The 26,729-nt window shown below is 41.5% G+C and overlaps 1 protein-coding gene across 2 annotated transcripts in view; it reads right to left on the reverse strand.

Moving 5' to 3' along the window:
• Positions 1 to 5,474: 5,474 nt before the first annotated feature.
• LOC115471609 (acylamino-acid-releasing enzyme-like) overlaps positions 5,475 to 26,729 on the reverse strand; it is a 342,862-nt gene continuing 321,607 nt past the window's right edge. For both annotated transcript variants that reach the window (XM_030205317.1, XM_030205316.1), the window contains exons 20-22: positions 22,385 to 22,487; positions 19,723 to 19,829; positions 5,475 to 6,186 (exon numbers count right to left, since the gene is read on the reverse strand). In XM_030205317.1, the coding sequence (XP_030061177.1) occupies positions 6,063 to 6,186; positions 19,723 to 19,829; positions 22,385 to 22,487 (334 nt within the window). In that variant the 3' untranslated portion in view covers positions 5,475 to 6,062. The remainder of the gene's footprint in view (positions 6,187 to 19,722; positions 19,830 to 22,384; positions 22,488 to 26,729) is intronic.

The following is a 26,729-nucleotide window of genomic DNA, read 5'->3' on the forward strand; positions in this document are numbered from 1 at the left end:
ATATGCTACTCAGATAAAAGACCGACCATTGATATTACTTGGGTTAGATGCGGAAAAAGCGTTTGACCGAGTGCACTGGGGATACCTGGACAAGGTATTGCATAGAGTGGGGATTGGTCAACTCTTTAGGGCTTGCATTCAGGCCTTGTACACCGCACCGCAGGCATGTATGAGAGTAAATGGGGGGAACTCGGCGGCATTTGGGCTAGGGCGGGGAACAAGACAGGGGTACCCGCTTTCTCCCCTGCTGTTTACTCTGGAAATGGAGCCCTTGGCGGCTGCTATTAGAGAAAATGAAGACATTGCTGGAGTTCACGTAGGGGAGAAAGAATATAAAATAGCGTTCTTTGTGGTCGATGTGCTCCTGTCTCTATCGAACCCATTGGTCTCACTACCTAACTTAATGAAAGTAATAGAGGATTACACCCGGGTATCGGGGTACAAATTAAATGCTAGTAAATCTTGTGGCCTGGCTGTTGGAGTACCGGGAGTGTTGGTGGAGACATTGAGGACGTCCTTTGCATTCAAGTGGGAGAGTTGAGAAATAAGTTATTTAGGAGTTAAGATCCCGAGTAACCTAACCCAATTGTTCAAAGCCAACTATCCGGCTCTTAAGAGGGCGGTCCAGCAGGACTTGAATAAATGGACGTCTATGGGATTATCTTGGTTCAGGAGGATTGCGGCGATTAAAATGAACATCTTGCCCTGTCTTTTATACTTATTTCAGGTCCTTCCATTGAGGCTGTCCCGAACCTTCCTATCGGGGTTGCAAGATATACTGATACGTTTTGTTTGTAACCCAAAAAGACCTAGGTTGCCCTGGGCTGTTCTATATAAAAGTAAACGGATGGGAGGACTGGGGGTTCCGAACTTGTTCTGGTACTACTGTGCGGCGCAGTCCAGAGCGGCGGTGGATTGGTTTAGGAAGGAAAGTCATAAATTGTGGATAGATATTGAACAGGCCTTGGTGGGCACTCAAAAATTGGGCCATTTAATGTGGCTTGCTAGCAAATATAGAGGAAGAGTTGACAGGTTTCCTCCCGCAGTGCAAGCTACTTTTTATTATTGGGACCTTATGTTCCCCGAACATCAACCACTGATATCGGGTCTAGCGCCAATAGTTGATAACCCCTTGTTTGAGCCGGGCAAACACTACTTTTAGTAGATGGGCAGACTCTAGATTGGATATGATGGGCCAGTTGCATGTGGGAGAGAGCATAGTACTGTTTGAAAAGTTGGCGGATGATTTTGGGCTCAGGCCGGGTGACTATTATGCCTATTTACAGTTGCAACATTTCCTGACAGGTCAGGGCTATAGCGGATGTATAAAACGTGAAGTACATCCAATGGAAGAGATTTGTGCAGACTTGAAGAAAGAGCGAGGATTGATATCTTACTTATATACATATCAGGTGAATAGTAGCAAACCATATGTGCTATATAGGAAGAGGTGGGAACAGGAGTTACAGTTTACCTTAACGGAGGCCAGCTGGGTGACCTTGGAAAAACGGATTTTGCGATCGGCCTTGGCAGTGACCATGCAAGAGAATGCCATTAAAGTTTTTTACAGATGGTATTTGACACCGGCTAGGTTACACCACATGTTTGCTCAGGTGTCCAACGGATGTTGGCGGAATTGTGGAGGAGTGGGGACAATGGGCACATTTGGTGGACCTGCCCTAAGGCGCAGGCATATTGGAGAGGGTGCAAGCATGTATTCAGGTATGGGTTGGCAAGTCTGTACGGTGGCATCCTTTAGTTTTCTTACTAGGACAGCGACCGGATGGCCTTACGATTGATCAGTGGCTTCTGTTGAGAGGATCTTTGCATGCAGCTCGCTTGAACTTAGCACAACACTGGAAGTCACCGTTGGTTCCCTCAATGGTGAGATGGACTACTAAGGTGAGATACATATGTGAAATGGAGAGATTAACTGCTGTGAGACGAAAAGCTTTGCCTGCATGGGAGAGGGTATGGGAACCCTTTCTGCAAAAGTGCGTTGGTTAAAAGGAGTATGCATAAAGAGATAGGGAAGGTACGGGGAGGGGGTGAGGGGGGATTTGAGTAGGGGTTATATTCTGTTATAAAAACTAAAAATTTTGAAGTATAAGTTTGTTATTGTTATAACGTTGATACCTAGGCGATGCCGTCTTAGGCGAGTACTTACTGAGGGATACAATAGAAGTGTGGAGTAATGTACTGTCCTGAATTGCAAAGATATTGTATTGGTTTTGCAATGTTCAATAAAGACTTCTTTAAATTAAAATAAATTGACCCATTGGGATTCCATCATGTAAAATCTTAGGGTGATGACTTAGATAATGGAGAAGGGAGTTCAGATCAGTATATTTCCTGAAAATTGTGGTATTAAAACTTCCATTTTGCAAACTAATTGAAATATCCAAAAAGTGTAAATGTTTATTGTGAATTTTTTCTTTAAAAAATATTGCTATCACACTGATTCAAACAACATATAAAGTCGCTCAGATTCTGTTCATTTCCTAACCAAAAAAAAGATATCATCAATAAAGTGTCTTCATATGGAAATATTTGCAAAATATGTAGATTTATAAATGAAATTTTCTTCAAACAGTCCCACATAAAGACAAGCAATGGTGGGGGCAACAGATGCCCCCATCGCAACTCCCTTTGCAAATAAAACTTTTCCAAAAACATAAAAGTAATTATCAATTGCCAGTGAAGCCATTTTCTTCATCATTTCAATTTGATTTTGTGGCAATTTAGTCAACGCTAAATAGTGGGTCACTAATCGTTTGGCTTGTGTTTAAGGAATATTTATATATAATGCTCGGACATCAAGTGTCACTAATATTATTTCTGAATATTGAGAGAGGTCAACCAATTCCAAAATTTGTATCAGATGCATTGAATCTCTTAAATACGACTGTAACTGTAAGACAAATTCATTCAAATGAAAGTTTAGATATTGTGATAACGGTTCTAACAACGACTGCCTACTTGATACAACTGGTCTACCTGGTGGAAACACTAACGATTTGTATACTTTTGGTATTTTATTTATTTATTTATTTATTTATTGCATTTGTATCCCACATTTTCCCACCTTTTTGTGGGTTCAGTGTGGCTTACAATATATTATGAATCATGGAAATACAATTTGTTACAAATCGGTCATGGATTACATTGTGATGAGTTATGCAAGACAAAGTCAAAGTATAATTAAGGAATATAATAATGGAAAAGAGCACTGAAACGTTGGAAGGAAGTAACGGAAACAAAAAGGGGCAATATATAGTAACAGGAAAACATTTGGTATACATTTTCTGTGAGTAAAGGTATGAGTGTGGTGAGATTACGGGGGATGAGAATTCAGAAGTGGCTGTATTGATGCATTACTGAACAGTGAGTGTGGGCTTTATGTGTTTTGGTTCTTTCCGTAAATTTTCTCAAAAAGATGGGTCTTCAATAGTTTGCGGAAGGTGGTTTGCTCTTAGATCGTTTTCAGGTTGCGCGGCAGTGTATTCCAGAACTGCGTGCTCATGTAAGAGAAGGTTGACGCATGCAGCGCCTTGTATTTCAAGCCCTTGCAATTAGGGAAGTGGAGGTTGGTATAAAATAAATAACAGGATAGCTGTTAAATACCTGCATTCCTTATTAGAAATTATTTTTTCCTCATAAGCTTGTGATATCATCATCTGTTGCTTAAGAAATCCAGTAGGATCTTCTGTCAATTGTTGATAATGTCTTACGTCAGTTAGTTGTCTCAGAGCTTCTGCTTCATAGGCTGTCCTATCTAATACTATCACTCCTCCTCCTTTGTCCACTCTGATTATAACCAACAAGCTGCCTTCCTTCAATGTTTTTAATTCTCTATGTTGATTTACTGTTAAATTATGATACTGCATAATATTTTGTTTTTCTAGAAATTCAAGATCCCGTAAAACTAGTTGCTGATAAGTATATATAACAGGATCAATCACACCTGGCGGTACCCAAGTACAGGGAAGACGGTAAATATCTGAAAATAACTTATGGGTTACCTTCTTTTGTTTTTGATCCTGGAAAAATTTTTAAATGTAATTTACTGAAAAACGTTTGTAAATCAACCCTCATAGAAAAAGAATCATAGTAATCTGAGGGGACAAAGTAGAGTCCTACCTGTAAAACCTGTAATTGATCAATCAATAAATTTTTTTATCATAAATTGAATACATCCATTAGCGATTCTTAACTGACCCCCAGAACATGCTGCCATCATTATTAAATCTGATTGCCCAATATGGTCAACTTTCAGGGTTTGCTGTAAATCTCTCAAAGTCTACTGCTCTCCCGGTGCTTCCTGAGGTGTGGAGTGAATGGAAGAGGAAGTTTCCCTTCTCATGGACAAATGAGAAATTGAAGTATCTGAGTGTGTGGATACCTGCCGATTTAACTGCTTGGCTTTCCCCACATCTTCCAGATATACAAGTTTGGTGCACCAATTACATTTGGAACAATTGGAGGTGCAAGACTTCATGTCTCCCAAGGGCCAGAAGTTTCAACAAATCTGGGAACATTTTTGGTCCACTCTTCCTGCACGAGCTAGTAGTCTCTTCGAGGCGCTGATCTCTAGGGTTGGTTTGGTGGGTGGGGGGAAGGTGGGGAGGGCTTTTAATGGTATTACCGATTGAGTGGTGGGATGTTTTAGGCCTGGAGCTAGAAGCAAAGTTGTATTTAGCCGTTTTGCAATAAGGTATGTTGAAGGTACGTGCTTCTTGGTTGTTACTTTTGTTCCACTCTAATAAAAATGATTAAAAAAATTTTTTTCTAAAATGCTGCTCAAAAATCATATGAAACTTAGAATGGGGATTGCAATAATTTCAACCAAAACTTTGTATTACTCCATGTTGTGTCCGCACCTTGTGTATTGCGTTCAGTTCTGGTCGCCGTATCTCAAAAAAGATATAGCGGAATTAGAAAAGGTTCAAAGAAGAGCGACCAAAATGATAAAGGGGATGGAACTCCTCTCAGATGAGGAAAGGCTAAAGAGGTTAGGACTCTTTAGCTTAGAAAAGAGACGGATGAGGGGGATATGACTGAGATCTACAAAATCCTGAGTGGTGTAGAACGAGTAGAAGTAAATCGATTTTTTACTTGTTCCAAAGTACAAAGACTAGGGGACACTCGAGGAAGATACATGGAAATACTTTTAAAACAAATAGGAGGAAATATTTTTTTACTCATCGAATAATTAAGCTCTGGAACTCTTTGCTGGAGGATGTGGTAACAGCAGTTAGTGTATCTGGGTTTAAAAAAGGTTTGGACAAATTCCTGGAGAAAAAGTCCTGCTTGCTCTGGGATTTGCAGTATAGAGTGTTGCCACAATTTGGGTTTCTGCCAGGTACTTGTGACTTGGCATGGCCACTGTTTGGAAAACAGGATACTGGGCTAGATGGACCATTGGTCTGAATCAGTATGGCTACTCTTATGTTCTTAAGTTCTTATGTAACGTGTCCATATACAAAAAAATTGCACAACTTTGCATTATAAATTTTAGAAATACTAATCATCTTAAATTAATTTGTATACTCAATTTTAAATGCTCCTTAACAACCCACTTGTACATGAAAAAATTACTTCTCATTTCTTAAAAATAAAAACTTAAAGGGAAAAAGCTGAGCTCAAACATTAGAGCTTAACGCGCCATTCATACATTAAGGCGAACCAGACTTCGAAGCCCTGTGGATATCATTCCTGCTCAACTAAAAAAAACCAAAACAAAACCAACTAATTTCAACATGTTACATTCCAATACAAAAATATATTTTTTAAATATTTAGCTCAATGGCTGAAAATGTCCAATTTAAAGCATCAAAAATCATAATCTCCTTTTGTCCAATTTGAAGTGTCAAATATCAGTCTCCTTTCTGAGAAATGGACATCTTTAGTTTTAGCAATTGTATAACCCCCTTGACATTATTCTTGCTTAGAACCAGGATTCTGAATTAGAACCATCTGCATCTGATCTTGAGCTCTCAAAATTATTTAGAATACTATTCATCAAGGAGACAAGAATATTGCTTCCCACTGCTCTTCCAGATTCATAATATTCCTGCCGCGGTCTGAGATGGAAGATTCTGGATGATCCACAGTGCGCTGTTCACGAATGCATCAGCCTCCACCTCAACAGTAAACAGCGAGTGATTGTCTGGGAACCACAGCACTCTGAGAGAGGAGACAAAGTTAACAATCCAATAAAATGGTGTTATATTTTCAATTTTTTGTTTTATTTGCATTTGTTAATTTGTAATGTAGTGGTTGGAATATGTCAGTTTTTGAAATTTATATCTGCTGTCTTTATATTTACACAGAAGATGGGGACACAAATTGCCTTCTCTTTCTCTGATGTTGCATTGTATGAAGAACCTGGCTTCTTGGGGGGGGGGGGGCAGTTTAATTTTGTTTTCTATTTTAATTTTTGGTTACTTATTCTATACTGGTTGAGAGTCTGCATTCTGCATGTGTGAAAGAGATGTGATTTTGATAGCATGACTGCTACTACTACTACTATTTAGCATTTTTATAGCGCTACAAGGCGTACGCAGCGCTGCACAAACATAGAAGAAAGACAGTCCCTGCTCAAAGAGCTTACAATCTAATAGACAAAAATAAAGTAAGCAAATCAAATCAATTAATGTGTACAGGAAGGAGGAGAGGAGGGTAGGTGGAGGCGAGTGGTTACAAGTGGTTACGAGTCAAAAGCAATGTTCTAATCAGGTTTGTTTAATTTTCCAGTAGGTTTATTGTTGTTCTAGTGCTCACTGCAGTGTTTGTAGTGCTGTCTTTTCCTAGGCAGGTGATTGTTGTGTGACTTGTGGAAGTTACTGCTATTATGGTGTACTGATATTGTTCTGTAGGTCCCGAGAGACATTTGTAGTGTTTTGTATAACTTCACAGTATGCCTGGTACTGGATTTAGACCACACCTTTCTCAGTAATAGCTCATGGCATGTTACATTCAAGTATAGTAGGCATTTTCATGTCTCTGGAGGGCTTCAATTTAAATGGCAGATGACGTTTAATGTGAACAAGTGCAAAGTGATGCATGTGGGAAAGAGGAACCCAAATTATAGCTACACAATGCAAGGTTCCACGTTAGGAGTCACCAATCAAGAAAGGGATCTAGGTGTCGTCATTGATGATATGTAGAAACCTTCTGCTCAGTGTGCTGCGACAGCTAAGCAAATAGAATGTTAGGTATTATTAGGAAAGGAATGGAAAAAAAATGAGGACGTTATAATGCCTTTGTATCGCTCCATGGTGTGACCGTACCTCGAATATTGTGTTCAATTCTGGTCACCGCATCTCAAAAAAGATATAGTGGAATTAAAAAAGGTGCAGAGAAGGGCAGCAAAAATAATAAAGGGGATGGGACGACTTCCCTATGAGGAAAGGCTAAAGCAGCTAGGGCTCTTCAGCTTGGAGAAAAGATGGCTGGGGGGAAATATGGCAGAGGTCTATAAAATAATGAGTGGAGTGGAAAGGGTATACGTAAAGCGTCTGTTTACTCTTTCCAAAAATACTAGGACTAGGGAGCATTCAATGAAGCTACAAAGTAGTAAATTTAAAACGAATTGGAGACAATTTTTCTCCACTCAATGTGTAATTAAACTCTGGAATTCGTTGCCAGAGAATGTGGTAAAGGTGGTTAGCTTAGCGGGGTTTTAAAAAGGTTTGGACGGCTTCCTAAAGGAAAAGTCCATAGACCATTATTAAAAAGGACTTGGGGAAACTCCACTGCTTATTTCTGGGATAAGCAGCATAAAATGTTTTGTACTTTTTTGGGATCTTGCCAGGTATTTGTGACCTGGATTGGCCACTGTTGGAAACAGGATGCCAGGCTTGATGGACCTTTGCTCTGTCCCAGTTTGGCAATACATATGTACTTATACATGGAGGAAATGGAGAGTTAAGTAACTTGTCCAAGATCTCCAGGAACATTAGTGGGATTTGAACCCTGGCTTTCCTGGTTACTAAAACTACTAATAATAATCATTTCTATAGTGCTACTAGACATATGTAGCACTGTACACATTATATGCAGGTGCTTTTTCTGTCCCTACAGGGCTCACAATCTAAGTTTTTGTACCTGGGACAATGGAATGTTAAGTGACTTGCCCTAAGCCGCATTGAGCCTGCCATGAGTGGGAAAGCGCGGGGTACAAATGTAACAAAAATAAAAAATAGGTCACAAGGAGCTAAAGTGGGAATTAAACCCTGGTTGCCAGGATCAAAGCCCACTGCACTAACCATTAGGCTACTCCTCCACTTATGTTTAACAACTCATTAGCAAACTAAAGTCTAGAAGAGCTGAAGCCTGGTTGCCATTTGGCAACCTACCAAAAACACTGATAGGTAAAATTATTTTATGGTTGTTAGTAACCTCAATTTCTGTTACAGTTCTATTGGACATTACTGTGCACATGGCCAACAGGAAGACTTTGGACTGGGGAGCTAGGACTGACTGACAGCCAAGTGTTAAAGTACCTGCTATTTCCAGAATACTGCATTATTTTGATTTTTGTGGTACACAATTCCTCAAAGTGCATACAGTGTATATAATACATCGGTAACAAAAGTGCTGGGGGAGGCAGCTGGTAGACAGTGTTGTTCTTCTCTGCTGTGTTAAAAAGAGCCCTATTGTTCCTTTTTTTTTTTTTTTTTTAAGAGTGGTGCTCATTCAGAGAGAGCAGTGTTCTCTTTTAAGCTGTGTTAAACCCTCAGTATCTGTGTAAAATTCAGAGTAGCTATAAACTACAGATGTACAAGTAGAGAAAGCATGCACAGTATGGCTCACGGAATTCTTTCCAACTTCCATGCGAGTTTTTTATGTATGTGTGTACAAATGTTTGTGTATGTATCTGTAAGAAGTGCTCACAAGGTAAGGTAACATAAAATATTTGCTCATGTCAACTCAGTCCTTAGAGGGAACATTGGTCTGACTTCATGTTCCAACTCACACTTGAAGTATCTACTAAATATCTTAACCTTGTTATCTTAGGAGACTTCAGTGTCCACTTTGCAAACCTTTGTACATCGAGATTCAAAATATTTTTGTTGTTTATATCCAGTCTATGATTTACTCAACATATCATTGGCCATTTAATAGACGTGATTTTGTATTTCATAGTCGTTAGCACCAATTATTGAGTAGGGTCTAAGGAACATTTTTGGACAATCACTCTTTACTCCATATCCAAGGATCTGTCCTATTAAATGCTACTCCTCAGTTTAGAACATTTCAACCATTACATAAAATTGACCCCAAGAAATTCTTAGCAGATTGTGTATTTCCCAGGGATTTTGATACTTTTCCCTTATTAAACAAATGAAATTATGGAATACTATCCTAGCTCAAATGTTTATTTATTTATTTGTTCCCCACATTTTCCCACCTATTTGCAGGCTCAATGTGGCTTATATAGTACCGTGAGGTGTTAGCCACCTCTGGTGATGAAACAAATACAGAGTGATGTTGTTAGTTACAGACATATTAGAGAATTAAGAGAAGGGGAGTGATATATTGTTCATTGCAGGTTATGGTTTCATTATGTTGCTGAGTTCAGGTACTTAAGTTGGATCAGTAGGGTATGCCTTTTTGAACAGATCGGTCTTTAGTAATTTCCGGAAGTTGAGGTGATTCTGCGCTGTCTTTATGGCTTTCGGTAATGCGTTCCATAGTTGCATGCTTATATAGGAGAAGCTGGATCCGTAAATTCATTTGTACTTGAGTCCCTCGGGGCTTTGCCATAGATAATCTTGTGAACCAGGGAGCAGATTTTGAAAGTAATACGTTCTTTGATTGGGAGCCAGTGCAGTTTTTCTCGTAGGGGTTTGGCGCTGTTGAATCGAGATTTACCAAATATAAGCCTGGCTGCTGTGTTTTGAGCAGTCTGTAGTTTCTTTATGAGTAGTTCTTTACATCCTGCATAGAGTCCATTACAATAGTCAGCATGGCTTAATACCATTTATTGCCTCAGGTTGCGGAAAGTTGCCCTCGGGAAGAATGGTTTCACGCGTTTAAGTTTCCACATTGAGTGGAACATTTTCTTGATTGTAGAGTTAACTTTGGTCTCGAGTGTGAGGTTTCGGTCGATTGTGACACCAAGGATTTTCAGGCTATCTGAAACGGGAAGGGCATAGTCCAGGGTGACTAGGTTTGTGGGTATATTCGTGTTATATTGGGATGAGAGGATGAGGCAGTGTGTTTTTTCTGTATTGAGTTTTAGTTGGAATGCGTTTGCCCATGAGTTCATGATGTGAAAGCCGAGGTTAATTTCATTGGTGATTTTTGTCAGATCATGTTTGAAAGGGATGTATATTGTGATGTCATCTGCATAGATGAATGGGTTAAGGCCCTGAGTGGATAAGGACTTGGCTAATGGGGTCATCATTAGGTTGAAAAGGATCGGTGATAGTGGTGATCCTTGAGGTACTCCGCAATCTGCCTTCCAGGGTGATGATATGGTAGAGTTCACTTTCACTTGGTAGGTTCTGGTGGTTAGATTCTCATGAACCAATACCAGTATTGAAAAACAGTAGGGAGAAGAACCACGCCTGATACCATCAGAGCCTCACTTTGTTGAAAAGACAAGCCAGAAGAACAGAGAGGATATGGAGAGCAAAGACATCCAATTGAGCTATCTAAATGGAAATATTTAGATTAATTTCTCTCAAGTAATAATTAGTACAAACAGGCCAAAAGGAAATTTTATTAGCCCAGATCTGTACTAGTAATTGCCCATCTAAAACTCTTTTTTCTCTAACTAATAGATTGTTGGGCCAGGCAAGCCCAGATTATTCATTAGTTACATCCAACCAACTGGCTAGCTTTTTCTTTGAAAAGGTCAAGAAACTACAGGCTATTTTTCCTGCATCTACTTCTTTATTATCTACAACTTTAGAGTACTATGTGCAATTTTGGAGACCACATCTACGGAAAAATATAAACAGGATGGAGTCGGTCCAGATGGCAGCTACAAAATTGGTAAGCAGTCTCCGTCATAAAACATATAGGGACAGGCTTATAAACTTCAACATATATACGCTGGAAGAGAGGCAGGAGAGAGGGGATATGACAGAGATGTTTAAATACCTCAGTGGCATCAATGTACAGGAGGTGAGACTTTTTCAAATGAAGGAAAACCCTGGAATGGGAGGACATAGGAAGAAGTTGAGAGGAAATACGCTTAGGAGGAAACTAAGGAAATACTCTTTCACTGAAAGGGTGGTGGAAGCATGGAATGGCCTCCCGGTGGAGGTCATGGAGACGAGGACTGTGTCAGAATTTAAGAAAGCGTGGGACAGGCACGTAGGATCCTTTACGAAAAGGAGGAGTTAGTGGTTGCTGAGGAAGGGCAGACCGGATGAGCCTTTTGGCCCTTATGGAGTGGAGGAGTAGCCTAGTGGACTTTGATCCTGGGGAACTGGGTTTGATTCCCACTGCAGCTCCTTGTGACTGTGGGCAAGTCACTTAACCCTCCATTGCCCCAGGTACAAAATAAGTACCTGTATATATGTAAACCGCTTTGAATGTAGTTGCAAAATTCCACAAAAAGGCAGTATATCAACTCCCATTTCCCTTTCCCCCTTTCCCTTATCTGCCATCATGTTTCTATGTTTCTAACTGATTTATTGGATAATCCAAACCAAGTCAGTCATAGTGGTTCACTCAGTTTAGTTAGTCATTGGTCAAAATTTAATCTTTTAATAAAATGGGACCAGAGCCAGTTGATGTCTGGAGTACATATGACCTCTTCTATCATGGACCTGATCCCCTCAAAATTCTCACACAATTACTGTTCTCACATATACTTAGAGATCCTTTTACTAAGGTGCGCTAACAGATTTAGGGGCCCTTTTACCAAGTTGCGGTAAAGAGGTCTCTGCGGTAGCAACAGCAGCCATTTTTTGCCACCTCAGCGGGTAAAAAAAAGCCAAAAATCGAAATAGCCATGCAGTAAAATTGCATTTACCGTGTGGCCATGCAGGGGGGAGCACTTACCGCCACTAACGGCTCCCACGGTAACCAGGCGATAACCGGGCAGTGACACCGATTACCGCTGGGTTAGCGCCGCACTAAAAATTAGGGAAAAATTCCTATAGCGCCGGAAATGGCACGCGATCTAGGCGGAACTACTGCATGCAACTGCGTTGGGCCGTCAGTAGTTCTGGGTTGCTGCACGGCAACCCTTTAATAAAAGGACTCCTTAGTGCATGCTGATCATTAGTGCACACTAAATGATAAGATGTCCATTATATTCCTATGGGCATTGTGATAAACCCAGTGGTTGCCCTACCCTGAGGAGGCCGCTAGATGGCGCTCTCCTACCAGAAACATGAAAAATGCCCTGATCTGGCCACTAGAGGGAGCCAAAGAGGATAGACCATTGTAGTGACCAGAAGGGACTGCTAGGGGGTGCTCGTGGTATAGGATCTGTCCTTCCCTGGAGAGGCCACCAGGGGGAACTCTCTGAGTAGAAGCTGGAAAGTTGGAGAGAGTTCTAGGTGCGGACCTTTCTGGAAGCATGGGGAGAGGCCTAGAGAGGTGGGGTGGATTATTGGTCACCCTATAAAAAGCACCCTCTGAGTCAAGAGAAGGGAGAAGATGGGGGGACCTGCAATGCCCAGAGCCTGAGGATTACAAAATGAGGAGTACCGGGATGATGCCAGAGAAAGAGAGAGAAGGAAACTCTGAAAGCTGGGACAGTACTTACCAGGCTATGTTGCTGAGGAACTTGTGACTTGTGTAAAATGAACTAATAGCCGTGGGGTGGAGGCTAGGACTGTACGGTCAATGTGAGTGAAGAAAGTCCTATCCAGGGGTGGTGGCTGTTTTACACTGAGGCCCCTGTCTATTTTATAGCTCAGCTTAGTTAAACTCTTGCCTTTCCAGGATCATAGTGCTTTAGGTTAGATAGTTGTTAACTCCATTGTTGTACACTGTTATATTTTGTGTAAGCCTTAGTTATTTTATGTTGTTGTCTTTATGTTTTATTATGAGCTTTAGGGGCTCATTTTCGAAAGAGAAGGACATCCATCTTTCCACATGTCGGAAGATAGACGTCCTTCTCCCAGGGACGTCCAAATCAGTATAATTGAAACCCGATTTAGGACGTCCCCAACTGCACTCCGTCGCAAAGACGGCCAAAGTTCAAGGGGGCGTGTCGGAGGTGTAGTGAAGACGGGACTTGCGCGTGCCTAACACTTGGACATCCTTGACCCATAATCGAAAAAAACAAGGACGTCCCTGACGAACACTTGGATGTTTTCACCCGGACGTGTTTATATTATGACTAAGGCACAAAAAGGTGCCAGAAATGACCAGATGACCACCAGAGAGAATCAGGGATGGCCTCCCGTTACTCTGCCAGTGGTCACTAACCCCCTCCCATCCTCAAAAAACATCTTTCAAAATATGTCGTGCCAGCCTCAGATGTCATACTCAGGTCCATGACAGTGCATGCAGGTCCCTGGAGCAGTTTTACTAGGTACTGCAGTGCACTTCAGACAGGCAGACCCAGGCCCATACCCCCCACCCCCCACTTGTTACATTTGTGGAGGAATAAGCGAGCCCTCCAAAACCCACCACAATCCCACTGTACCCACATCTAGGTGCCCTTCACCTGTAAGGCCTATGGTAGTGGTGTACAGCTGTGGGTAATGGGTTTTGGGGGGATTTTGGGGGGGCTCAGCACACAAGGTAAGGGAGCTATGTTCCTGGGAGCAATTTATGAAGTCCACTGCAGTGCCCCCTAGGGTGCCCAGTTCGTGTCCTGGCATGTCAGGGGGACCAGTGCACTAGAAATGCTGGCTCCTCCCATGACCAAATGGCTTGCATTAGGACGGTTTTGACATGGATGTCTTTGGTTTCGAAAATCGCCAAAAATCAGAAATGTCCATGTCTAGGGACGTCCATCTCTAAGGAAGACCAAATTTAAGGATTTGGACGTCCCTGACGGTATTTTCGAAACGAAAGATGGACGTCCATCTTGTTTCGAAAATACGGGTTTCCCTGCCCCTGGATTTTGCCATTTTGCAAGGATGTCCAAATTGCAACTTGGACGTCCCTTTCGAAAATGTCCCTCTTACTCTACTACTTTTTGCTTCAATTTGTATTAGATAGTGGTCTGAATCTTTTTACTTTAAACCAGTTTGGTTGGCTTGTCCAGAGAAACGGTGTATCAAATTCCATAAATAAATAAATAGTTATTTATTTATTTTAAACACTTCTAACCCACTTATACCCTAAGCGGCTTCCATAAAAACATATATATTAAAAATGAACATAGACTACATAGGTACTGGGCCTGTACCATAGATGTATAGCTTCAGATTTATTTATTTATTTATCTGTCTATAATGGGCTAAACTTCCGTACAAGCTGAGACATTCGTTATGAATTTAACCAAGTTCTTGGAATCATCGTTGGATGTCGTTACATCTAGAACTACACTTGTGGTGACATTTGTTCTAGAGATGGGTTTTTTTTCTGCTCAATGGATCAGTTGTTTGGGGATCTAAAATTAGGATTTTTCCCGATTTAGCTAGAAACAGCAGTAGGAGTTCTTGGATTTTGTGCACTAGAGCTCAGTCACTAGGGCTTAGTTTTATATTACATTTTCCCTGTTCATGTGTGGTAAATTTTGAGAATAAGGTATATATGTGTTTTGATCTTGCCAGCTACTCAAGACCTGGATTGGCCACTGTTGGGAACAAGATACTGGGCTTGATGGACCTTTGGTCTGTCCCAGTATGGCAGCACTTACATACAACTGTTGGACTTTATGTCAGTAACCTCAGCTCTTCCTTTGAAATAATAGATTAGCTCTTTCGGCTAAGGCTGGCTTTGAAGCACTGAACCAAGATTGCTATTAGATCTTTATACTTATTTCCCTTTGTTTGGTTTCCAAGTTGCCTTATTATTGTGGTCAAAATATTTTTATTTCCTATTTTTGTATTGCAGATATTGCTATTGTCACAAATGTTATCATGACTGTATTACCAGAAATTCAATAGATATTAAAAATAAGGTGTTGTGTTTTCATTATTGTCCCCATCTTATAGTTGTGCTGCAATTTTATTTTTAGGTTTCAAGATGGCTACCATTATTTTCTTTATGCAGATTAGTAATGAGCTGTGCTGTGGTCGTAAGTCAGTGATTCTCTCATATTTCTTTTATATTTGGGCTCTCATGGCATAAAGTGACCAGTACTAGTTGGTCCTGTTACGTTGCAGCCTTTTTTTTAAGTATATATTTTGGGGTATGTTTTTATAGTAGATGTGCCTTCTATTTTAATTTTATTAATCTGATATACCACCTCTTTCAAGAACGAGTCGAGGTGGTTGACATACAATTGTATAGGTACTTCCACTGTCACTAATGGGCTCACAGTATAAGTAGTATATTGTAACTGGGGCAATGGAGGGATAAAGGGGTCTTTTACTAAGGTGTGCTAGTGTTTTTAGCTTGCACTAAAAATCAGCTGGTGTTAAATGCTGAGATGCCCATAGGAATATAATGGGAATCTCAGCATTTAGTACAAGCTAAAAAGGCTAGCATACCTTAGTAAAAGACTCCTTAAGTGACTTGTCCAGGGTCACACAGAGCTGCAGAGGGAACTGAACCCAGTTCCCCAGGTCCGCAACCCACTGCCATTAGGCAGCAGTGGGAATTGAACTCCTATTTAGACTGTTACTATTTAGCCCTTGTAATATTAGTTTAGGAGGCACACAAGTCAAAGCGATTTACAATATAATAACAGGAAAGGAATGCCAAAAAATTAAAGGACAGAAACCAATCAAACCAGAGACCAGTTGTATATATTGTCTATCTAACTGCACTTGATACTTGCACCCCCAGTAATTCATTGAGAAAGCACTTTGGCAGAAAGATAAGTCTTCAAATTGGTCTTAAATATTTTTAAGGAAGGTTCAGACCTAATGTCTGAAGGGAGGCTGTTCCAGAGAAATGGGGCCATAAAATAAAAAGCACTTTTCCACGTAACTTCTCAATAGACTTGCCACAGACTTGGTAAGACCAATCGGTGATCATTTACAGAATACAGACAATGAGTAGGTGTGTAAGGAATAATTAACTTTGCCAGATAATCAGAAAGTCCTGTATGAATAGCCTTATGGACCAATGTGAGAATTTTAAACTGAATATGTGAATGTATAGGGAGCCAATGTAGCTTAGGTCTAAGAAGCATATAAATACTTAAATGAATGATGTACTGGGACTCATGGTTTAACTAGTATACCCTTTAAAGTGAAGAACTTTGTGCCATTTTCTCATGTAATTGGGACACTGTTCCTGTTTTTCTGACACATTTTTCTATTACTCTTCTTCCTTGTTCTCGTTTGTTTTTTTGGGTTTGCTTTCTTTGGATCTCATATGCTTTGTCCTTTTTAGCTGTATGAATATTTGAGTTAGTCAAGACTTTAATATTAATTTGGTTATGTTTTGTTCTTGTATATGCTTTTCTCTGTTTCCATGTGTAGGTAGTCTTATTATGTAGTCCAGACTGTGTAAGTAGTATACAACTGCCTAGGCATTTACTGCTGAAACAAGTCGGGCTGTATGGCTTGTCTGCTGCTCTTATGAATAGAGTAAGAGACAGAAAAGACAGAGGAAGAAAAAAGCATCAAGATCCTACACAAGGCCTTGAAGATGAATTCTTCCTCCGTCTCTCAGGACATAAACAAAAAAACTCTCCATAGCCACAACATTGAATTCAGACAGGAGTGTGACTAGGATTCACGCTATTGTAGTTTATTTATTTGTTACATTTGTACCCCACATTTTCCCACCTATTTGCAGGTTAAATGTGGCTTACATAGTACTGTAAAGGTGTTCGCCAAGTCCGGTAGAGAACAAATACAAGGTTATATTGTGGTCGAATAAGGTCGGGGTGTTTCAGGCACCATGAGGGTCAAAAGGAGGGAAGGTTGTATATTGTCCAATACGCTCATTGGTTTTGCTGTGTTGCCGGGTGTGGGGATTTACGTTGGATCGGTAGGGTAAGCCTTTTTTAACAGGGTGGTTTTTAGTGATTTCCTGAAGTTTAGGTGGTCATGGATTGTTTTCACAGCTTTTGGGAGTGCGTTCCATAGTTGTGTGCTTATATAGGAGAAGCTAGATGCACAGGTTGTTTTGTATTTGAGTCCTTTGCAATTTGGGTAATGGAGGTTTAGGTATGTTCGTGATGATCCGGTTCTGTTTCTGGTTGGTAGGTCTAAAAGGTCGGTCATGTATCCTGGGACAAACCGCCGTAGATGAATTTTTGTGGACCAGGAGCAGATTTTGAAGATGATATCGTTCTTTGATTGGGAGCCACTGCAGCTTTTCTCGGAGGGGTTTGGCACTTTTGAATCTTATTTTACCAAATATCAGCCTGGCTGCTGTGTTTTCGGCAGTCTGGAGTTTCTTTGTGAGTTGTTCTTTACATCCTGCATAGATTCCATTGCAATAATCTGCATGGCTTAGAACCATTGATTGTAGTAGGTTTTGAAATATTTCCCTCGGGAAGAACAGTGTTACGTGTTTAAGTTTCCACATTGAGTAGAACATTTTTTTTGTTACGGAGTTTACTTGGATCTCAAGAGTAAGGTTGTGGTTGATTGTGACGCTGAATATTTTTAGGCTGTCTGAGATAGGGAGGGTGTGTTCTGGAGTATTTATGGTTGTGGGTTTGTATTTGTTGTGTTGAGATGAAAGGATGAGGCAGTGTGTTTTTTCAGTGTTCAGTTTCAGTTGGAATGAGTTTGCCCATGAGTCCATGATGTTCAGGCCTACCTTGATTTCATTGGTTATTTCTGTCAAATCATGTCTGAAGGGAATGTAGATTGTAACATCGTCTGCATAGATGAATGGGTTGAGGCCTTGATTGGATAAGGACTTTGCCAGTGGGATCATCATTATGTTGAAGAGTATTGGTGATAACGGTGATCCTTGAGGTACTCCGCAGGCTGCTTTCCACAGTGGTGATGTGTTTGAGTTTGATTTTACTTGGTATGTTCTGGTGGTTAGAAAACCCTTAATCCAATTAAGTATATTTCCACCAATCCCGAAATGGTAAAGGAGTCTTATTAGTATATTGTGGTTTACCATGTCGAATGCGCTCGACATGTCGAATTGGAGGAGAACTCTGCTTTTACCTGTAGCTATTTCTGCTTGAATTTGGCCAGAAGCAGTGGCATTCCTAGGGAGAAGCGGTGGGTGCGGTCCGCCCCGGGTGCACGCCGCTGGAGGGGTGCCGCATGCACCTGTCCTTCCTTCGTTCCAGGCTCCCTCTGCCCCGGAACAGGTTACTTCCTGTTCCGGGGCAGAGGGAGCATAGAACGAAGGAAGGACAGGAGCGCGCGGCGTGCACCCGGGGGGGAGGGGGTTCTTTCGCAGGGGGGTGTCCTTTTGCCGGGGGGGGGAGGGTCGCGCTGCATCCGGGGGGGGGGGGGCGCATCGGCGATCCGCCCTGGGTGTCAGCCCCCCTAGGAACGCCACTGGCCAGAAGAGTGACTCGGACAGTTTCAGTACTATGGTAGGGGCGGAATCCTGATTGTGATTCGTGTAGTATTGAGAACTTGTCCATGTAGTCAGTAAGCTGTTTGGTCACCATGCTCTCCATCAGTTTAACTGCTAGTGGGATAGATGCAACTGGTTGGTAGTTGGCAAGTTCAGATGTTTTTTTCTTGGTATCTTTTGGGATTGGGGTGAGCAGGATTTTGCCATATTCCTCAGGGAAAAGACCTTGTTGGAGCATGTAGTTTAGGTGGGATGTGAGGTCTGTTGTGAAGCAGTCAGGGGCGGATTTTAGTAGGTAGCTGGGGCAGGTATCCAGTTTACAGTGGGTGCTGGAGAACCTTTTGATCACCTGGGTGACTGTTTCAACGGTGAGGAGTGTGAAGTTTTACCAAGTTCGGTCAGCTGGGTATTCTCCAAGGTTTGGATCCAGACTATTGATGAAGTTTTCAGTATCAGTATTGTTCTGAGGAAGCGTTTTGCATAGGTTTGTAATTTTTTCATTCAAGTATTTAGCAAGTTTGTCGGCAGATGGGATGTCTGTACTGGTTGCGGTGACCGCTGTAGTGTCTAGTATTTTATTCACAAGTTGGTATAGTTTTTTTGTGTCTTTGTAGTCAGGACCTATTTTAGTTTTATAGTATGTCCTTTTGGTTTGTCTTATTGCACATTTGTATTTTCTTTGTATCTGTTTCCATGTATTGAGTGTGTGTTCATCTTTTATTTTTTTTCCATGCTCGTTCGAGTTTTCTGGATTGTGTTTTTAGTTTTTTCAGATCATTGTTAAACCATGGCATAGAGTTGTGACTGTGTGAGGTTCTTGTTTGTAAGGCAAAAGGGTCCCATAGACACCCTTTGTACTTATTCCTGCTGGAACTGCTGTAAAAAATAATTTCTTTTTCTGGAAGAAGCAAGAGGAGAGACTGTACTGTACTTGCTGATTAAAAATTGCTCCCTTTGGCAGCTCTTTGGGAAAATAAACAGGGCATCCAGGTGGCAGAGGGGTTAGCAGGTGGCTCTGGCATCAACCAGAAGAAGCTTTTATCATTTTTTTGGCTTTAGCTCACAACTTTTTCAGTACTACTGTAGCTCAAGGTAAGTTACATCCAGGTGCACTAGGTATTTGCACGTACGAGAGACTGGGACTGTCTTTGTAGGGGTGTGTAAGTGATTCTGATTTACCGCACAGGGATGCCTCTGGATTTCAACACTCTGTAATACTCCATTGCATGCCAAGCTGAAATGCGTTTGTCTTTTTCTCCCAGAAGCATCAGCACTGGAGCTGTTACCTAGAATTGAGAAGAAGATTAGTCTTACACTGTCTGGTTATCTTTCCAAAATACATGATCACAAGTACTAGGACATGTCCTTTTCTGGACAAAATGATTTGGTGAAGAGGAATCCATGTGTCTTTCTCCTATAAGATGTCCCTTCTCTCATCTGTCTGTCTATCAAAGATCATTTTCTGAATCACCAGGTAGTCTTGAATATAAACTGTTATAATAATCTAAAATTAGTAATATTGACATTTGACCGTAAAACAAGGTATTAATCTAGGAGGAATCTTTAATTTACAAACCCTAGGTATAAAATGAGCTTTTTATCATTAGCACGTGCTAAGTGTCAGTAAAAGGGCCCCTTAGAGGTTTTGGTTGGACATGGGATTCTACATTTTTTGGAGAAAAACAGATGTCTAACTTCAATGGAAGTTGGCCAAGGAATCTCTGTCAAGTAAAAAGGTCTGCAGTACAGGCAAGTTCCCAACCAATAAAATTTTGATTTCTGTTTATTTCACACCAACCAATCTTTCAAAGCCTAAAGACATGAATTTAATTTCTCATACATCTTCTCAGAACCTGCCTTCCCAAGGGAAAAACAATTGTATATCATCTGCATAAATAAAACCCACTGAACCGAACTGCTGAATCAGTAATCCCAATGGACACAAAATGATATTAAACAATAAAGATGATACAAAAGATTCCTGAGGTACTCCAGAGGTTAAAGACTCAAAGATACTACTGGAGTGTTCTCTATTACCACCTTCACTCACTCAACAAGAGCAAATTATTCAATCCATCTAAAGTCGACCCCTCAATACTCAATTCACTACAACACAATAACAACAACCATGATCCACTAGATCAAAGGCTGACGCTAAATCCAATAGATCACCAAGCCACAACCTCCCTGATCCAAACAAAAACAAATCTCATTTTGCTAGGCCAAAAGAACTGTCTCTATACTGTAGAACTGGCAAAAACCACCAAGGCCTCCAACCTCCTCCATAAAATTCTGTTTGAATTCCGTTACCGTTTTCATCTCCGCCACCTCCCGCGGGAGGGCATCCCAAGCATCCACCACCCTCTCTGTGAAAAAATACTTCCTGACATTCTTCTTGAGTCTGCCCCCATTCAATCTCATTTCATGCCCTCTCGTTCTACCGCCTTCCCATCTCCGGAAAAGGTTCGTTTGCGGATTAATACCTTTCAAATATTTGAACGTCTGTATCATATCACCCCTGTTCCTCCTTTCCTCCAGGGTATACATGTTCAGGTCCGCAAGTCTCTCCTCTCAGCTTGTCTATCTTAATCACATTAAAATCATTAAAAATTTCCCCATTCAAAGGACAACTAGCCTTTTGTTCTCAAGATCACAATAATTTGAACATTACTTGGAACAATTCCTCAGGTTCATTCACTGATTTGTGAATTAATTAAGAAAAGTATACCCTCTTAGCACAGCACACAGTATTATTATATTTAGTCACTGCTTTTCTCCAAAAAGCCTTGGTCCCTTCCTAGGGAACAGTCCACCAACATCACTCAAATTTCTGGACACCCCATTTCAGTTCTTTCAACTTTGAAATACACCATGGATATTGGGTTAGTTCATAAAGCACACCACGAGAAATAATTATTAGAGTTTAAGATAAAAGTTTATTGTTAATAGTTATGCAACTGTCCTGTAACTGTACACGTACATACTCATAAATATATAAGAAGACAAGAGGGAAGGGATAGGGGAGAAAAGATTGAAAAACTTTGATGATAGAAGTCCTAGGCTTATTAATAGGTGACCAGAAGTATTTGTTATCAGATTTATATGGCTTGATCTGGATTTGTTTACCATGTGAATTCATCAATAAAAATCGTTGAAACATACACCTTGGAAATCTATCCCCCCCCCCCCCCCCCCCACTCCACTTTAACTTCCTTCCAGGGGTCAATCTCATCTAAAATGTGTTCTTCTATATTTTTCCAAGCTGTCACTAAATTCTCATCCCATTCTATTCTTTTCAATTTTAAATAAAAAGATCTACGGCTATCTTTCCTCTCCTCCACACTTTTTTCTTCTAACCTACTCCTCTTACTTCCCTTACCCAAATTAAAAAAAAAAAATCCCCAAAATGGTCAGACCAGGGAAGTGCCTAGTCCGATCAAATCTTATTCCCCTTTCTGAACACATAATATCTGAACCTAAAATTATGCTTTAAGTTTCCTTGGCATGTGCTTGATTTCAGATCCTGCCCCCAAGTCCCAAGCACAGATAATGTTTTCTGCATCCTCTATATAGGGACATAGTGAGAACTAGAGGAGCGGGCAGAGCATGGATATTGTGGATGAAGCAAAATGTAGAAAAGCAACACAGTGTAGTTATTATGTAGGAAGTAAAAGAGAAGGCGTACATATGCCTGTGTTTTTAGGGCTCCATGTCATGATACATTAGTGTTATGACATAGCTTCGATGTATCTTTCGAGTATTTAATTGTTGCATCATCTCATTTATGACCAACTAGCCACCACTGCTTGGCGTGATGTTCATTCTTCTTCCCTCAGCTTACCTGTCCAACAGACGTGATGGGAGAGTGGGTAATCATTGCAGTCAGAGCATCTGGCAGAGGGATTTGCCCATAGGTGTAATCAAAACCAATAGCAGAATACCTCCTTCCAGAAACAAAGATAGGAATCAGTTATAATTCTTACCAGCTGTTCACCTCTAATTCATTCCTCACCTGCTGTTGCGCCTTCATTCTATTTTCTACTACTCTTTGATTCATTTCCCTTGGTTGTGCAACTACATCATATCACTTTTCCCTGACCATCATTCAGTTAACATGCACCACATCCCCTGCCATCATTCATACCAATAATCTCTACTCCAGTCCCCCAACCCATCTACCCTCTGCCAGCACCTCATCTACTCTTTGTCCCTTCCTGGACTGTTCATATCTATTGTTCTGTGACCCTCTCCCAGTTATTTACCAACATTACCTACAAGCTGTCTCCTGTTTCAACTGCTAATATGCACTGTCCCTCTCCTTCCCAAAATCTATGGGAAAAACATATTACGGGAGCTCAGAAGGGTTCTAGTAAATTAAACAGATCTTTGGAGAGTGGAGTGGTCCTGTGGGACTGGAGAAGGGAAGATATTTTCCTTCTTCATAAAAGAGAGAGGGGACAGAAGGTTGGAACACATAAACTAGTTAGCCTAACCTCAGAGGTGGGAGAATTAATGAAAACTCCACTGAATAAAAGGATGTTGAAATATTTAGAATCATAACAACAGAGTGATATAGTTATCAATATGGGCTATCATTAAGATGTGTTAACATATCTTAATGGTTGATAACTCCCTCCCCCCCCCAAAAAAAATGATGACAAAGACAAAAATAAAAATTGTTCATCTAGACTGCCCAGTTGAGATTTGTCCACTTCTGGTAGATGAAGAAAGAAACTCCCATATGAAACCCTATTCAAACTCTCCTACACCACTACTGATTCCCATGTCCATGCCAAGCCCAAAATCTGTTACAGTGATGATCTCAACTACCTCCACTAGTGGTCATTTCTGACCTTGTCATCTTCAGCTTTACTTCTTGCAAGACCAAAACTTAAGCTAATATTCTGGCTTCCTTCTTTGTTTTACTTCCAGCATTCTAATAGCCCCACTGACTTTAAAGTTAGTAAGGCGAGGAGGTCACGTGGTGCGATGCAGGAGTGAGGACTCGTGTGTGCTGAGCTCCTGCTAGTCCCCCGCATCTTTATCAATTACCGGACTTCATCGGGGATCTGAAGGATTCAACCCTAAAGGGCTTACAAAGTTGATCCGGGTGCAGTGCTTTAGCTGGCGGTGGCGATGGGAGAAAGCAGGATGGCGGCGAAACCTCAAAAAAAAGAAAAAAGCAGGGCCGCGGAACCTAAGATGGCGGCCGCTCCACAATCGCCGGGGTCCAGCGTCTGCTCGGCATGGACGGCCGAAATTACGGCGGAAGTAACGGCCGCAGTGGAGGCAGCCCTGGACAAAAAATTGCAAGCCATATATGATAGGGCTGACTCGGCCCACGAACGCCTAGACGGTTTCCATCTGGACTTGGACCATGTCCAACAAAGGATTAGCGACATAGAGGACCGCATGGTATCTGAAGTGCAACCGGTGGAAGCATTGCAGAAGCGGATATTAGATCTGGAAAATAAAATCGACGATTTAGAGAACCGATCCAGACGAAATAATCTGCGTCTGATCGGTTTGTCAGAACAGATTCCTGAGTCAGAGTTGAGCAGTTTCCTTGAAACATGGCTTCCAACCACGCTGAAAATGAATAATATGCCAGGCCCCTTGAGGATCGAGAGAGCACACCGACTGGGGCCGAAAAAACAAGGAGCAGCGCGGCCTAGAGCGGTGATCTTGAAAATCCTCAACTATGGGCACAAACAGGCTATTTTGCAAGCGGTACGAGCAGGAGGAGAACTTACACATGAGGGTCAACGAATCCTCTGCTTTCAGGACTACTCTTCGAGAGTGGCAACAGCGAGGAAGGAGTTTGCACCAGTGTGTACACAACTTTATGAGAAGAAGATCAGGTTTGCCCTGATATACCCTGCAAAGCTGAGAATACATCATGGAGGTACAGTGAAATTTTTTGAAAGCGTGTCGGCAGCTTCTGTCTTTATCCAAAGCCTGACACAGGGAGAAACTGATTGAAAGGTATCCTGGAGAGATGGGAATCAGGCAAAGGATATTTGGGAACTGAAGTTGGAATGCCTGATTAAAAGAAGACTCTGTTTTTCAGAGTTTCTGATGGAACCAGCCATGACTCTGATAGGTCAAAGTAGCTAACAGTCTGCTCAGATCAACTGTAATCTGTAATTATAATAAGTTGTTAACAAATATATTACTTAATGTTTGGTTATGGAAAGGGGAAAACAGATTTGAAAACTTAAAAGAGGGATCCCCCTAAAATGAGGGAAAGGTATTATTTTAAGTAGGGGCTAGTGCACCTATACGTGATGAGTTCCGTGGAGAACTCGAGGGAGTGGGGGAGGGAACAGAGGCGGGATAGAGGGATAGGGTGGGGGGGAGGGGGGGAAGTCTACCTGAGTGAACGAGGTGTACTAAGTGACAAAGGGACCTGGGGGAATGCTGAAGGGGAAGACAAGAATGAGGGGAGGTGGAGGCTGGGACATCTTCTCTCTTACACTACAAATAACTGCATTACTAGCATACTTTTGCCAGAAAATGGTTAAGGTGGTTTCTTGGAATGTGGGAGGCGTGACCTCCCCGATTAAGAGAAGTAAGATTTTGCAAACCTTGAACAGACAAAAAACTGACATAGCAATGTTACAGGAGACACACTTAACGGGGCAGGAACACAAAAAACTATGTAGATGGTGGGTGGGAGATCATGTGGACAGTCCAACGACCAACAGAAAAGCAGGAGTTATTGTACTTTTCCGCAAGGGGCTCCCTGTGACTAAGAAGAGGGTGGTTATAGACCCAAAAGGCAGATATGTTATGGCAGAGGTTCAAGTGCACAATCAACCCCTGTTGCTGGTGAATGTGTATGCGCCAAATCAGTATGATAGAAAGTTCTACCAAACTATAGTGAACCAGGTAAATTCCTTTGATCAGATGCCCATAATTATGGGAGGCGACTTTAACTCGGTGTTTGACCCGCTACTGGATAGTACGGGGTCTTCTAGAGTTGGTCCAGTGAATATGAGAAAAGGAGTCCCAAAGCTTTGTTCTTTGCTGGATATGGTAGATGCGTGGCGCTTGTTTCACCCGGGGGAGAGGGACTACACCCACCTATCGAGAGCCCATGATACGCTTTCGCGTATTGACTATATCTTGGTTTCATCTTGTACAGTCACATCACTGAAACAGGTGGAGATAGGTCCGACCCAGGTGTCGGATCACGCATTTGTATGGGTTTCCTTTTCTTGCGAGAAGGAGAATACACAAAGAGCTCGATGGCGATTTCCAAGGGAACTTTATTATGATGGCCAATTCTCTCCCTTTTTACAAGCTCAGTGGCGTGAGTACAGAGTTTAATAAAGTCACCTACCAAGGGGACCCGGTATTGTTTTGGGAGGCAGCCAAAGCCGTGCTGAGAGGCGCCATTATTTCCTATTACTCCTATAAGAAAAAAGCTAGGGAGGCGGAGATTCTCAAATTGGGGAAGATAGTGGGGAAGGCACGACAGAGGTTTGGAGCGCAGCCCTCGAGCATACATAAATCACAGTTATTAGAAGCCCAGTCTGCTTTAAATCAATTAATACACGCGAAAACCAAAAAATCTAACCAATACTTCCGATACCAATTATATAAGCACGCTAATAGTCAAGGGAAGTTGCTGGCTCGGTTAGTGCAACAGGTGGGAGGGTCACGTTTTGTTTCTCAGATAAGGGATGCAAAAGGAGGATTGCAGCATACGTCAGAGGGAATAAATGAAGTCTTTAAACAATTTTACGAGACGTTGTATTCGGCGCCAGAGGAACAGGGACTCCAGGCGGAATGGTATATAGCAGGACAATCACTTCCTAAAGTTACGGAGATTCACCAAGAAAACCTCAAGGGGGATATAACAGAAGATGAGGTGTGCTGGGGTATTCGAAATAGCCCTCTGTTTAAGGTGCCTGGGGGAGATGGGTTGTCTGCTGAATTTTACAAAATTCTCGCGGATGGAATAACATCATGCCTTACGGTGGTGTTTAATCGTTTTCTACAGATAGGCGCCCTACCAGATTCATTGAGGAGGGCCCAAATAGTGGTTTTGTTAAAGCCAGGCCGAGATCCCTTGAGTGCAGGTTCATATAGGCCTATTTCTCTGTTACCTTTTGAGACAAAGTTGTTTGCAAAAATTCTGGCAAACAGATTGGCAAGGATTTTGCCTCAGGTGGTGGAGG

This window comes from Microcaecilia unicolor, chromosome 6, assembly GCF_901765095.1.
Source record: "Microcaecilia unicolor chromosome 6, aMicUni1.1, whole genome shotgun sequence".
In the NCBI taxonomy this organism is placed as follows: domain Eukaryota; kingdom Metazoa; phylum Chordata; class Amphibia; order Gymnophiona; family Siphonopidae; genus Microcaecilia; species Microcaecilia unicolor.